The 15,799-nt window shown below is 39.7% G+C and overlaps 1 protein-coding gene across 2 annotated transcripts in view; it reads left to right on the forward strand.

Annotated features, from left to right (window-relative positions):
* CAMK1D (calcium/calmodulin dependent protein kinase ID) overlaps positions 1–15,799 on the forward strand; it is a 482,788-nt gene that overhangs the window by 382,278 nt on the left and 84,711 nt on the right. For both annotated transcript variants that reach the window (XM_069106410.1, XM_069106411.1), the window contains one exon: positions 13,104–13,242. In XM_069106410.1, the coding sequence (XP_068962511.1) occupies positions 13,104–13,242 (139 nt within the window). The remainder of the gene's footprint in view (positions 1–13,103; positions 13,243–15,799) is intronic.

A 15,799-nucleotide genomic window follows, 5' to 3' on the forward strand; every position in this document is an offset into this window, starting at 1 on the left:
CTGGCTTTACACCACTCACGGGAGACATTTCCCTGTTGTCAATGAGATGTCAGTAGCATTTTTAGGGATTGGCAATAATTACATCCTCTTCCCCCCCAGCCTCACATTGCATAAATCATGTCTGCTCTGATCCAGAAGTTCTGTACTCTTGATGCCGTCCTCTCTGTTTCCTCGCACAAGCATTCTCTTTAGTTGTAAGATCTTTGGGCTGAGGCATAGTGTCTGTTTTATTGATTCAATGCTCAGTCCAATGAAGAACAAGTAAGGTCTAAATTCTTTACCAGCTTAATGGTTCTCCCAGAGAATTATGTTCTGTGTTTAAAAATTGGGGAATGTATATGTAAATGATGGCACAATTATGGTGAGTATGGCTGGAACTAGCCTCAGATTCAGGAAGAACCAAGGTTCAAGCCTTGCCTCTGATACATACTGGTTCCATGACTCTGGGCCAGTCACTTAATCTGTCAGTCCTCTAGGCAGCCCTCAAGGATGACAAGTGGTACAGAAAGTGCCAGCTTCCATTAGGAGAGGGATTTCCTCACATGGGAGTTCCCTATATCAGTGAGATCACAAATCCAGTCCATAGTCTTACTCATTGTAAAATGGAAACTTAATCCATGCTATTTGGTTATGATGTTTATCGGCATTTATGAAGCATATGACAGGGTCAGAGGACCAGAACCTAGCATCACTTGTTAGCAAGGATATTTTTATTTAGTCTACCAGCTGAGGAAGGTGGCTTCTGAGTTGGGTCTTTTTTTTTTTTATTTTAAGCAATCGAGGTTAAGTAACTTACTCAAGGTTACACAGCCAGTTATTTCTGGGTGTGGTGCTAAGTATCTGAGCCCAGATTTGATCCCCAGGTCATCCCGACACTGGAGCCAGTGCTCTTACTCGCTGAGCCACCTGGCCGCCCCTTGAGTTGGGTCTTTCTAACTCTGAGATTCTGTGATTTAACCTTTCTGGGATCTAAGTATTTCAAGAGATTCTGGTGTAGAGAAATTCACACCTTAGACTGGAGAGTGAGGCAGGTTTCTGTTTCCCAATTCTCTTAATGAGAACCTGGGACATTTGGGTAAACCATTCTCCATACCTTGACTGTTCCTTCTGAGGAGATGCCACTTTCCTGATACTGCAAAGTGAGGAGCCACATGACAAGACCTAAAAGTTTAGACTTGGGGACGTTCTTGGAAATAATCCATGAGGTGGATTGTATGAGGAAGCACATCTGGTGGTATTTGTCACACTGGTTTTGTTAGTCATTTAGCAGAGCACCCTCGGTCACTAGAACTGGTCACCTTGACCTGCTCTTGGACTAGTGGGAGAGGAACGCAATCACGTGGATTGAGAAAACTACACTCACTCCTCCCTGAATTTGCTGTTACTTGTTCATCATGTGAGGGCACCACTTGGCTACTCTGTATTTGTGGATATAAAAGACTATAAATGCAAAGACTGGCTCTCTCCCTTCTGTGGCCTTGGCCCCTCTGCTGCCAGAGCCCTGGCAGCAGGCTCTAGTTGTTGGGGGTGGGTCTTAAAGAAGGATAAGCTGGTTTTGATTGGAATTCTCCTGTAGGGATGCTGAAGAATCATTCAGCAGAGCCAAATAACTGAGTAATAATGCAGATAGCTTTTCTTTTCTGCAGTGATATCAGTGAGAGAGAGCAAGCAGAAAGTACAGCTTAAGTCTGCAGCAAGCTCAGGAAGCTGCCCTTTCAATCTGCAGAGGTCTTGTGGCAAGATGCCAGGTGCCAAGGCTTCTGCAGAGCTTTCTGCTGGCCGCTCCATGCAAGGGACCTCATCGTTTCCTTAAAGAAGCTGGGATTTTTCACACTTTGTGGTCTTTATTCTCCCTGATCCTTCTTCTCTCCTTTCCCCTTTAATTATAACTTCAGCTTGTGCCTTGCTTGTCCATCTCCACCCAACTATTCTTCCTCTGTCATGCCCATATTTTATAGAGGAAAAGAACACAAGACTGAGTGTCCAAAATCTGAAGATCTAGTCCAGACAGTCATTGACCAACCTTGTGACTTTGGCCATGTCACAACCTTTCAAAGTCATGTTTCTCAGCTACATGGCAGAGTGGATAGAGCACTGGATCTAGAATTGGGAAGTCCTGAGTTTGAGTCTACCCTCAGACATATACTAGCTGGTGATCCTGGACACATCACTTAATCCTTGCTGCCTCAGTTTCCTCAACTGTAAAATGGGAATAATAGCACCCACCTCCCAGGATTGTTGTGAGGATCAAATGAGATAATATTTATAAAGCACTTAGCACAGTCCCTGGAACACAGCAGGCGCTAAACAAATGCTAGCTGTTATTGTTATTATAAAATTGGAACCAATTACAAGTATACTGCCTATCTCACAGGATAATTGTAAGGATTTAAAAAAAAAGAAATGTTATGCTTGTGAAAGAGCTTTGAAAAGCAAAAAAGCATGACAACATGGAAATGAAAGTGTTTGGGTTTTTTTTTTCTATCTAAGGATTTTCCTAACTGGCAATGCTACAGTGGAAAGAAGTACTAGGTTTGAAAGACTTGTGTTCAAATCCTGGCTATGCCACTGTGGTGTGACCTTGGGTGTCACATATTCCCTGAGCCTGAGTTTCCTCATTTGTCAGATGATTGGTTTGAATTGGATAGCCTCTAAGTTGCCTTCCAGCCTTATAGCTATCATCTCTCAGAGAGTAAGAGGAAAGAGCTTTCTTTTTACTCTTGTATCATCCTCGACAGGGCTTCACTTCCCAAGTCTCTTAGGCCACTGTTCTGTGGCTGGCTATTTTCTGCTGAATGCTTTAAGCCTGTTGTATTCTTGTCTTGGGGCCGTTCCAACTGAGATGCTTTCAGGGGGCACTAAATAACTAAGAGCTCACAAGCCAAAGTAGATGGACATATTGGTCAGTCTTTGGCAGAGACCTCAGCCTGAAGCTGTAACATACACTGAATCACATCTTGTGCCCCCTGAGATGGAATTTGGTTTGTTGTTTTTTTTTTTCTCAGAAAAAGCACTGACATTCATCAGAAGAGAAGCCAAGGACATTAAGAAAACATACTCATGGAATTACTCAAGAATTATAAAAAAGGAGGTAGAATCATTTTGAAGTTTGAAGAAGTTTGAGATAATTAGTAGCCCCCGAAGCCCCCAAGGGAGGAGGCCTTCACAGATCATCCTTGTGGTTCAAGAATCTTTCAGCATGGGGACCACTCTCCAAAATGCTGCACTACCAGTTGTTTTAAATAATTGAATCACTAAAAATCTATGCTTGTACCCACAGGCTTTTCAGCAGAGGATGCAATTACATTAAATCTAAGAAATAAGTGGACTCTGATCATAGTTCACCTAACATTTTGTTTCCTTTTTGAGATGCCCATTTCTTACAGATCTTTTTGCCTTCCACTTGATGCTAATGATAATAGCTAATTATAAGCATAGCTAGCATTTATATAGGGCATTAAGGTTTACAAAACACTTCATACATATTACCCCATCTTACCCTCTCAAGTGGTGTGCAGATACTATTATTATCTCCACTTTTTTATTATCTACACTTTATAGATGAGAGAACTAAGGCAAACAGAGGTTAAACATCATGCCCAGTGTCACACAACTGGTTAAGTGTCTGAGGTAGGATTTAAACTCATGTCTTCCTGACTCCAGGGACAACTGGGTGATGCAGTAGAAAGAGCATTGGACTTGGAATCAGGAAGACTCATCTTCCTGAGCTCAAGTTTGATCTCAGACACTTCCTAACTGTGTGACCCTGGGCAAGCCACTTAATCCTGCTTGCCTCAACTTCCTCATATGTAAAATGAGCTGGAGAAGGAAATGGCAAATCCCTCCAGTCTCTTTGCCAAGAAAACCCCAAATGGGGTCAAGAAGAACTTCCTGACTCCAGGTCCAAGTATTCTAACCATGGTACCACCTAGCTGCCTTCATGCCCATAAGTCTAGTCCATCCTCCTCCCTTCAGGCTGACCTGACTCTCAAGCATTTCTGCCAGATGAGTTTCCGTCCTGTATCTCCAGAAATATTCTGTAGCCTCATTCCAGTGTCTCCTAGCCATTAGGGAAGAACTTCATTTGCAACTATTCATCTAATTGCTGTCCTATGTCTTGACTTCTTCTGCCCCTCTACATCATATAAACCAATTAGCCAGCGAATGAGTCAAGCCCAGAATATTTTATCTGGATGATAAAGGAACTCTTTTCTCTGGAAGTTTTGACATAAGGTGAGGTGGTTAGCCAAAAGGGTTGCATTGAGCAGGCTGAACAGTCTCACAACTAGAGGGTCTGCCTGTCCTGACAGTTCCATCCAACACTATTCATAGGATCACACAGTTAGAGTGTGGGGCTGTTAGGGCCAGCTTGTACTGACTCACAATAGATGGTTGTTCAATTTTCAGTGTGAACATTTATATGTTGTGAACTGGTAAATGCCACTGATCATTGCTTGATTTATTGTTTTGTTGATTGCCTAGACTCTAAAAAGTGCTAGAGGAAATGTTAATAATACAGATTAAAGTCAAAAGTGTTTACATGTGTCCTTTTTTTTCCCCCAGAGGGATTGACTCCTCATATACTCACCCATTCTTCTGAGGGGCCACAGGCTGCTCCATTAAACTTCGAATAATGGTGCTGAAAGGGACAGTAGAGGTCACCTTGTCCTACTTTCTACCCAATGTGTGCATCCACAAAACATTTATTAAATGCCTTCTAAATGCCAGGCAGTGTTTGTACCATTCCCCAATGGATGGCCCTCTGGTCTCTGTTTTTTTTCTTCCAGTGATATGGAACTCACCGTGACATGATATAATCTACTCCATTGTTGGATAGATCTAATTATTTGGACAATCTTCCTTCTACTGAGCTGAAATCTTCATCCCTCAGATTTCCATTTATTGATCTTAATTCTACTTTCTGGAGTTGCATAGCCCTCTTTTCCTTGACAATCCTTTGCATAGTCATTCATGTTATTGTTTCCCTACTAAATTGTATCTTCCCAGAAGTGGTCACAGTACTCTAGATGTAGTCTGTCCACATGTGATCTAAGTCCCACAATCATGCAATCTAACATCACATTGGCATTTGTTGGCATCTTGGAGACAACCAAACTTGCCTGCTCCCCACCCCCAACCCTTTTGGTCTTTTGGCAAGATCCCTTGTTCTCTGCAGTGTCATATTTGGGTCTCATTTTCCCTTATACTGAACATACATTACATACATGCTAGTTAGTATGCAGAGTATTCCTGAGGCCTATCCCCAAGAATTGTATTTTCAATTTGAGTCCCATAGCACACTGGGAACTTGCAAACATGAATCTAATAGTAGTTCTCAATAGGGATTCATCAGCTATATTCAATGTATCAGAGACAGGTAAGTGATTCAGGCAGAACATAAGAAATTCAGGATAAACACAAGAAAGCACATACGAGAAATTAGAAGGTCTGGACTGGCACTCACACAGGTCCATTATTTTGTTTATGAAGCAAATCTCTTAAGTTGCTATATATCTACTTCTCCAAGCTTAGGGACTGTTGCCATCAGAATCCTCAAGTCTGCCAGGAAGGTTATATTCACATACTTCCTGCTAGCAACATCCTGATTTTAGTTAAGTAGCTTTCCCAAGAATGGTGATAGTGGTCTAACCTCATCTCCCATTTTGATAGGGCTTTTAGCCTGGTGGAGCAGGCTGTATGCTGTGTGTGTGTGGGGGGGGGCTCTCTCTCTCTCTCTCTCTCTCTCTCTCTCTCTCTCTCTCTCTCTCTCTCTCTCTCTCTCTCTCTCTCTCTTCTGTCTCTCACAGACACACACACATTTTTTACCTGGATTTAGCAAGGTTTTGGACAAAATCTTTAAAATCATCCTGCATTAAGGTAGGTACCTGATAAAGGCTTACTGAACTGAATGCATTTAAAATGGTGAAGCAAAGGATTTCTTCACAATTAGAGCTATCCAAAGTGGAGTGGGCTGCCTCAGAGGCAGTGAGCTTCTCCTCACTATGGGTTTAAAGTGAAGTCTGGATGATCATGTCTTGGGGATGCTGAAAAGGGGACTCTCTTAGATAAGAATGGGTAGGGAAGGATGATCCAGGTCCCTTCTAACTCAAAATTCTGTGGTTCTGTCAATTAGGAAAGAAGTCAAATAGAAGAAAGCTTTTAAGTAAGTGTTGTTTTAGTCCTTGAACTAAACTAACAAGTGGTTGTGGCAAGATAGATACCCATCAGGGACCTGCTTTAATGAACAGATAAAAATAAGTTGTGATTGGAATATAAATTATCATTATGTCAATAGATTCTTTTAGAATGCTTAAGAACAGTTTGTTCTCTTAAATCGATTAAGTCTGCTTAATCTTGATTATGCTAAGCAGCTTCTTGACACTCATTCAGCCTGCATTTTCAACAGTAATTATTTGCATAATTATTTACTTGTATAAATAATTGCTTGCTCATCAAATTTGTGGATGATACCAAGTTAGGAGTTACATCTAATACACTAGATGACAGAGTCAGAATCCAAAAGGATCTTGACAGGCTAGAGCATTGCACTGAATCAAATAAGGTGAAATTCAGTAGGGATAAATGTAAAATCTTGCACTTGGGTACAAAAAGTCAGCTTCACAAGTGTAAGATGGGGAAGGCATTGGACAGCAATCATTTAAAAAAATTGGAGATTTTTAGTAGATTTCAAGCTCTAGATGAATTGTCTCAAGATGAATCTGGATAGCTTCCAGAAATAGGAAGTCACTGGTTCCATTATTGTTATCAGACATCATCTGGAATGTTTGGTTCAGTTCTGGCCTTAAGAAAGCCATCAATAAGATGTAGAGTGTTTATAGTGAGGAAACCAGATGGGTGAGGTGTCTAAAGAAAACGTAATATGGAGATCAGGTGAAGGAATTGGGTGTATTAAGCCTGGAGAAGAGAAAATGGAGAGGAAATGTGGGGACACAATACCTGTCTACAAGTATTTAAAGGGTTGTCACCTACATGGAAGACAGATTAGAGGCAAATTTAGGTTTAATGCCAGAAAAAGCTTTCTAACAATTAGAGTGTCCCAAGAGTATATATGTATGTGTGTATACATTTATATTTACATATATATGTATATGTATATGTGTTTATATACATTTTTATATTTTATATACACACACCCATACAGTATACAAGGTTTCCTCTAGGAACATGTTCCTTGATCTTGGGCAGGAGACCTTAGTTTTATTTAGAGTATAAACAGAATGTAGGTGAATTCTGGTCCTAACACATAAAGCTTATGCCTTTGCACCCATCCATCAGAACTTAGGGTCACCCAGCTCATGAAGGAGGAAACCAACCAGACTGGTCTGGATAGAGATGGATTCCACTGTCCAGATTGCTGTGGGCAGCTGAGTCTCAGGATCAAGCTTCATTCTCAGAAGGAAGAACTGAAGGCTTTTAGACCACCTCCTCATTTGAAAGTCTATCCCCTCATTAACTGTTCACCAGTCAGGATTGGTGAATATATCTTTTTCCAAAGATATTTAGAAATTCAGGGATCTCCAGGGTTTTGTTTTTGGTTACCAAGAGAAACCACTGGTCATCAATGTATTGATTATCAGCTAGTTGAATTAATAAATCGATTATTAATCACTCAGAAACTCTGTCTCTTGGACTTTCCATTCATCTCACCTCATAACCACCCTATTTTATATTTGAGGAAACTGAGGCAGACACAAGTGACTTGCCCAGTTATAAGTAGCTCAGACACTTACTAGCTGTGTGACCCTGGACAAGTCACTTAACCCTGTCTGCCTCAGTTTTCACATCTGTAAAATAAGCTGGAGAAGGAAATGCCAAACTTATCCAGTATCTTTGCCAAGAGAACCCCAAATGGGGTCAAGAGTGGCACATGACTGAAACAATTGAACAGCAACAGCAAGTATCTGAGGCTGGATTTGAACTCAGGTTAACCTGACCCCAGGTCCATTGCACTGTTTGGCTGCCTCTAGTTCTAACCTCTGTGGCCCAGTAAAACAAATTTAATTTCTATTCCATATAAGAAGCATTTCATATACAGTACTTAAAACTAGCTATTATATGCCCTCTACTAAGCCTTCATTTTTTTCAAGTCAAAAATCCCTAGTTCCTCAAGTGATGGATTGGCTTCGAGTCCCTCTGTCATCCTAAAGACGCTTTTCAGGAATCAGTTGATCTTGTCAATTGTTCTTCTAAAATGTGCCCATATGTGGTTTGACCAAAGCAGAGAGAACAGGGGACCTGGTACCCTCCTTTTTGGTGAAGCTCTATCTCATGACAGTGTTCAATGAAAAAGAATATGTTTGTATTCCTTAATAAAATTTCAGTGTAATTTTTAATTATAAACTGACTGAAATTTAGAAGATACCATGAAACTATATTTTTGAATTTCTTAAAATTATTAAAATGCAATTTGAAAAACAGGAAAACTACTAAGTAAATGGGTTCCACGAAACCAAGCCTTAAGCTCCCTGGCATTGCGAAAGGGAACTCAGGGAGAAATATGAGTGCCCTAAGTCAAAGGCTAATAGAATGAACCTGCATGTGGTCCCTGGGAACCGGAGGGAGAGAGATTCCCCTCCCAAAATGGGGGAGGGAGGAGTACATCAAGTAACTTGCCAGCTTCACGGTTTTACCTGTAACAGTTCTCCATGTCACCAACAACTGCCTCATAGGCTCTGTGTTATACCTTAGTCCAATTTATGTGCAATCTGGAGCTTTAGAAACACCTGGATGTTAGATTACTTTTGTCAGGACTCTGGATAAAGGAGAAGTGGGAGGGACACAAAGCTGTGACCACTGTTAACAGATTTCCTAACCCTACTTTGAAAGAGAGATTCTTAACCTCTTTTATGTCATATACCCCACCACTTGGCACTCTGGTGAAACCTAAAGGTGCCTTCTCAAACTAAATTTTTAAAAAGATAATGCTAATTTTCAGTTAGAGGATGGCAAAAATAAAAATGTATTCTCTTCAAATCCAAGTTCACAAGCCCCCCTGAAATCCATTCATTGTCCTTTTGGAGGGTCCACAACTTCCAGGTTAAGAATTCCTGTTTTAGGGGTAGCTAGGTGGCACAGTGAATAGAGCACCTGACCTGGAGTCAGGAGAACTTGAGTTTAAATCCAGCCTCAGACACTTGACACTTACTAGCTGTGTGACTTTGGGCAAGTCACTTAACCCCAATTTCCCTGCCTTCCCCCCTCCAAAAACAAACAGCAAACAAAAAAGAATCCCTGTTTTAGAAGGTAGGCATTTAGAATAAACCAAATCTATGCAGTAGCAAAGATGGTTGTTTTGTATCTTTTCTCAATTTCTTTTTACCTTTTAAATCATTTATCATTTCCATCACAACAGTAACATGCCTCCTACCCATTCCCTCAGATTCCATGGAAAGTGATTTCATCTCATTACCCACTCAGAATATTGCATAGAATATGCTGAACTATGTAGTGATCAGATATTGGAAAAGTCTCCAGCCCCTGGGTGTTTTTATAGCAGCAATCATTCATTTCTCTCTTTATTAGTTTTTCTTTTCAAAACAAGATTTTAATGTGTTATTTATTACCCATTAATTTACCATGACTTGCAGAAAATGCATCCATTAATTTTTTTTGTCTGTGTTAACTCCTAAGGAAAATCTTTTATTTTAACTGTTAGGATAGTTTCAGCTCTTTGCAAGCAATTTTGTGGCTTCAGTAACTCAATGAAATCTCTTTCATTTTATTTCATAGAAAGTTTGGATTTAAAAAATAATGATATTGTGAATGTGTTCCTGTCTTTTTATCTTTGTCCAAAATAACTAAGCGGTTTGAAAGAAGTGTCGTTTTTGTTTTGTTTTTACCAAGATATTCTCAAGACATATAGCACACTGTTATTGTTTCTACTTGCTATTTTCCAGTTCCCTCAATTCTTAGTATGCAGAAGTCATGTTTATATATTCTTTTACCTATATTATCCAAAGACCTTCTATCCCTCTCCTCACTTTCTTTTAAAAAAATATTTTATTTTCCCACAATTACATGTTAAGACAATTACAAATTTTTAAGTTTTGAGTTCCATATTCTAATCCTTCTTCCTTGCCTTCCCATTTCCCCAAGATGCTAAACAATCATAGATTTTACGTGTGTAATCACATAAAACATTTTCATATTAGTCATTTTGTACAAGAAGACTTGAACAACAACAAAAATTAAAGAAAGTGAAAAAATAGTATGCTTTAGTCTGTATTCAGGCAGTATCAGTTCTTTTTCTGGAGGCAGATAATATGTTTCATCATTAGTCCTTTGGGATTGTCTTAGATCATTGTATTGCTGAGAATAGCTAAGTCGTTCATTGTATGATATTTTTGTTAGTGTGTACAGTGTTCTCCTGCTTCTGCCCACTTCACTCTGTATCAGTTCATGTAAGTCTTTCCAGGTTTTTCTGAAACCATTCTGCTTGTTATTGTTATAGCACATTAATATTCCATTTCATTCATATACTATAACTTGTTCCACCATTCCCCAGTTGATGGGCATTTCTTTGATTTCCAATTCTTAGCTACCGTGTTTCCCCGATAATAAGACACTGTCTTATTATTTTTTTTGACAGAAAAACACCAGAGGGCTTATTTTTAGGGGAGGGCTTATTTTAATGAACATTGACAGCAATTTAAATAAACAGGTAAATGTGAACAAAAAATGTACCTTTATTCAATAAGCAAATCACTGGGGAAGAACAGGATGATGCGCTCACTGCTGAAGCTCTGATTGGATGCAGCTCGGAGCGCGGCGTGCGTTTCACCGGGGAAGGAGGGGGAGGGGGGGACGGTGCATACAGAGGGTACCGTAATGTGGCGTGTAGTGCAGGGGATCACCTTCACTACAGTAGCAATCTCAATAGGGCTTATTTTCGGGGGAGGGCTTATTTTAGAGGAATCTTACACAGTAAGGGGAGGGCTTATTTTCGGGATAGGTCTTATTATCGGGGAAACACGGTACCACAAAAAGAGCTGCTATAAATATTTTTGTACAAATAGGCCCTTTCCCTCTTTTTTTTTTTATCTCTTTGGTATACAAACTGAGCAGTGGTATCACTGGATCAAAGGGTGTACACAGCTTTATAGCCCTTTGGGCATAGTTTCAAATTGCTCTCCAAAATGGTTGAATCAGTTCACAACTCCACCAGCAGTCCTCAATTTATTTCTAAAACCATTTATTAAGCTCTTAAGCCCCTGCCTTCATGGGGTTTAATCTCAACTAATAAGTATACAACTCAAACATAAGATTCTATAAGTGGTACAAAGGATTGTAATGGAAACTCAAGGAAGTAAAGACAGTCTAACTGAAGGGTCAGTATATGAAGGAAGTGGCATTTGAGCAGGACATTAAAGGTGGGCAAAATTCCAACTTTCCAGACCCATGAAGAGTTTAGTATTGTCACATTTCTATATGTACATGTTGTCTCCTTGAGAGTAAGACTTTTTTTTTATTCCCAGCACTCTGCCTAGCATGTAGTAAGTGCTTAATAACTACTATTGATTGTCTGTTTCCCCCATCAAAACGAATGGGTATTTACTTATCTGTGTACATGGTGTATCTCTGACACAGGGGATGGTTTGATGTTTGCTTTCTATCTACAGCACCTAGCATTGTGCCTTGAATATACCCAGCACTAATCAATGCTTTTTAAACTTAATTTAGGTGAACTGAACTAAAAACAAAGAAAGATGGGCAAGATTTCAAAAGAGAGAGGATGTGGTTTAGGGCTGAGAAGAATACTTTGGCATAGGAAATGGCATGAACAAAGATAAGGAAGGCAATGAGCATGCGTATGAGATGCCGCTGGTGGTGCAATGGATAGAGGGTGGGGCTCTGGAGCAGGGAAGCCCTGAATTCCCCGTTCAGCCTCAGACACTTACTAGCTGTGAAACCCTGGGCAAGTCACTTAACTTCTGTCTGCCTCACTTTCCTCAGCTGGAAAATGGGGATAATAATAGCACCAACCTTGGTGATTGTAAAGATCAAATGAAATAATATTTGTGAAAAGCACTTAGCACAGCACCCAGTGTATAGTAGGCATTGTTTTTAAAAATGTTTATTCTGTTTCTCCCTTTCCCAAGAGATGATGAGTAGTCCAGTTTGGCTATGGCATGACAGATGGGATAGGGAGCAGGGAACACTGTGGGTGCCATTTGGTAATATGTGGGGGGTTTATGTTTTATTTTAAAATTATATGTATATGTATATATATTTCCAGATAACTCTCAATTTGTAAGAGATCTCCTGTAAAAAAAAAAAATTTGACCTCGACAGAAAGAGGTACAACATTTCTCATCTGTAACATCCCTCCCCAGCTCTCTCTTTTAAAAAAATAACAGAAATCTATTTTCTCTCCCTTGTTATAAGAAATAAATTTCTTTTTTTTTTTAAAGCAATTGGGGTTAAGTAACTTGCTCAAGGTTACATGGCCAGTTATTTCTGGGTGTGGTGCACAGTATCTGAGCCCGGATTTGATCCAGGTCATCCCGACACTGTAGCCAGTGCTCTTACTCGCTGAGCCACTTGGCCGCCCCTAGAAATAAATTTCTTATAACAAAAATGCATTCAAGCAAAACAAGTTCCCTCAATGACTCTCTGTGTACACACACACACACACACACATACATATATATGTGTGTGTGTGTGTGTGTGTGTGTGTGTATAAACCAAAATATGTCTCATCTTGAACCCTCAATCCAGCATCTCTCTGTAATAGCATGTTTTCTCATTAGTCATCCAGAACCATGAGGGGTCATTGTATCTCTCATAATTTTACATCTGTATGATTTACCCTCCAAATAAGGCAGTGGACAAGGCAAGATGACAACTCCTAGGCTGGGCTGAATCACAGGACTTATTTTAGTTTTCACTTCTTTTCTTTGGAAATCCATGCCCTGTGTCCCAGAAACACTGACCTATAAAAGCTTAGACACAATAGGAGAATGATCCGAAAAAACAGATGCACTTTGGAAATGATCCTTAGATCTTATATGTGATTTCCCCAACTCCCAGCAGAAATCAGCAGGAACTCTCATGCAGCCTTTTTGCTCTGTGGTATTTTACAGCGTATCCGGCGGGGAGCTTTTTGATCGAATAGTGGAGAAAGGATTTTACACGGAAAAAGATGCCAGTACTCTAATCCGCCAGGTGTTGGATGCAGTCTACTATCTCCACAGGATGGGAATTGTACATAGGGACCTCAAGGTAAGGCCATCATTTCCTGGTAGTAATGAACTGAATGAAAGCTGTAAGCTTATAAGCTATAACCCCTTGCTGTTTCATGAGATGTAATTCCCATTTCTCTTAATTGGCTAAGTGATAAAATGTCACACTGCTTATCTCATAATTAACATATTCATATTGTATGTGAACACCATACTCTACATAGTTATAGATTTTTAAGGTCAGTGGAAAATCAGTTAACTTACATTTATTAAGTATCTGCTATGTGCCAGGCAGAGGCAGTTAGGTGGCCTGGAGTTAGGAAGGCCTGAATTCAAATCCCACCTCAGACAGTTACTAGCTGTGTGACCCTGGCAAGTCACGTAACCCTGTTTGCCTCAGTTTCCTTATATGTAAAATGATCTGGAGAAGGAAATGGCAAACCACTACGGTATCTTTGCCAAGAAAACACCATTGAGAGCATTGGAGGGCTATGGTCTGTGGAGTCACAGTAGCCGTGACTAAATGACGATGTGCCAGGCATTATGCTAAGTACTGATGAAGAGAGGCAAAAGGCAGTCCCTACTCTCAGGGCCTTACAGTCTAGTGGGCTGAATATTAAATTGTTTTTATTTATTTATAATTTATTTACTAGGCTTGTGATTCTGTTAATACATGGAGCTCCCGGTGAGGGAACTTCTTCGTACTGGTTCTGTAATTATTTCATAATTACATCATTCATAGAATTGCCTATGGACCCTGGGAGGTTACATCATTGGCCCTGAGTAAAAGGGTGAGGGCGTATGAAGAGGCAGGATATGAAACCAGGTCTTCTGACTTCAACTGACTGTTTCTCATAAGCAAAAGATCATAGTGTCCTAGGTGTAGAGCTGGAAGGAACTTTATTAGTCGAATCCAGCTATCCCACTTACAGATGCGAACAAGGCCCAGGGACATTAATTTTCCCAGGGTTGGATTTTATATAGCCAGCAAAATCAGATTTTAAGAGGTACCCTGGGGTTATGTCAAAGGCAGGAAATGGTGGCCGTCTTTAGTTTTTCAGGGCTATAAAGTACAATACATTCTCTATGTGTAGGTCTGTGTTCCTGCTCTCTCTCATTATCCTTCCATGACCCTTCTTTTACTGGCGATGGCAATGTGTACTTTTGGTAGCTTTTATGAGCTGAGTTACAGCATTAGTTCTTGGCATGTTTTTTAGGATTTCAGAAGGATTATCATGCCTTCAAGGGCTTCTTAAATCCTTCACTGAGCTAAATAAGCCCATCCATAGCCTGTACACCTAGGAAGTATTTTCCCACCATCAGATTGTGTTTTCCAAATACAGTAAGCAGTTTTTAAGAGCCAGGTTAGTAGCCACGTAGGAGTAGAGTGAGTGGGCTGATTATTGGTACTTATTTAAAATAATTTCTAAGGAGAATAATAGGCCATATCATGGTGGGTAACATTTATTTCCTCTTAGAAAGACAGAAACATTGGCTTTAGGGGATATATATTGTATTTCACTCCCACATTGTCCTTATGGGGAAGTGTTTCCAATTTGGATTGGATTGAACCAAAGCTTTTAGATCGTCAAACTCACAGCATGTAATTGCTGAAAGTAGAACACTGCCACTTTAGAGCCCCTTTGTAATCTCCCAAAAAGGGTTCTGGCCTCTGTGAAGTAGGATAAGATTGGATTATGAAATTTTCATAAACTTCTAAGAGAAATAAACCAATCTACTTAACTTCCTGATCCCAAATTACAAATATTATAATCATACAAAATATTTAACGATGTATCTCTCCTCCAGCCTTTAAAAAAATCCATTTTACATGGTTTTTGTATCCTGATAAGTTGTTAGGGAGTAGAAATCACCCCATTTTAAAATACACAGGGACAAGAAAAGCAAGTACTCACCCATTTCCTCCAGTGGATTTCTTTGGGAAACCATGCTAGAAAAATATTCAGAAAATTGAGCTTAACAGTGGTTTTTATTCATTCAAAAGCAAACCAAGTCTCCAGTCATACCTTTGGGTACTGGACATTCCATTTTAATAGACGAGTAAGGAGTAGGGTACTGTTTTGTTTTTGTTTTTTTAAGTCCATGATATTTTTCTAGTGTAGCATTTTCTCTTTCTGCCTCAATTATGTGCACTTTGCACAGGATTATTATTATTATTATTATTATTATTATTATTATTATTATTTGCCTTTTTGGAAGGCAGTTGGGGTTAAATTAACTTGCCCAAGTTTACGCGGCTAGATTTTTTGTGTGGGTGTTAAGTGTCTGAGGCTGGAACCGAACTTGAGTCCTCCTGACTCCAGGGCTGACGCTTTACTCACGGCACCACCTAGCTGCCCCAGCACAGGATTATTTTATTTTTCCCTAGAATATACTCCCTAAAAAGCAGACTAATTTTTATCAACAAAAACAGTGAATGGGAAGAACATTGGTACGATTGTGGAAGTTGGTAAGAAATCATGAAAGGAAAGAAAATTTAATTTAGCCCAGCAGAATGTTAGAAAGTTCATCCCAAAGTACAGATTTTGCAAATTGTTCCTTTTGAGATTAGTGTGAGTAGCATCGTTAATTATTTA

Source organism: Petaurus breviceps, unplaced genomic scaffold (assembly GCF_028583685.1).
Source record: "Petaurus breviceps papuanus isolate PSGF00001 unplaced genomic scaffold, PetGlider_PUasm1.0 79, whole genome shotgun sequence".
Classification (NCBI taxonomy): domain Eukaryota; kingdom Metazoa; phylum Chordata; class Mammalia; order Diprotodontia; family Petauridae; genus Petaurus; species Petaurus breviceps.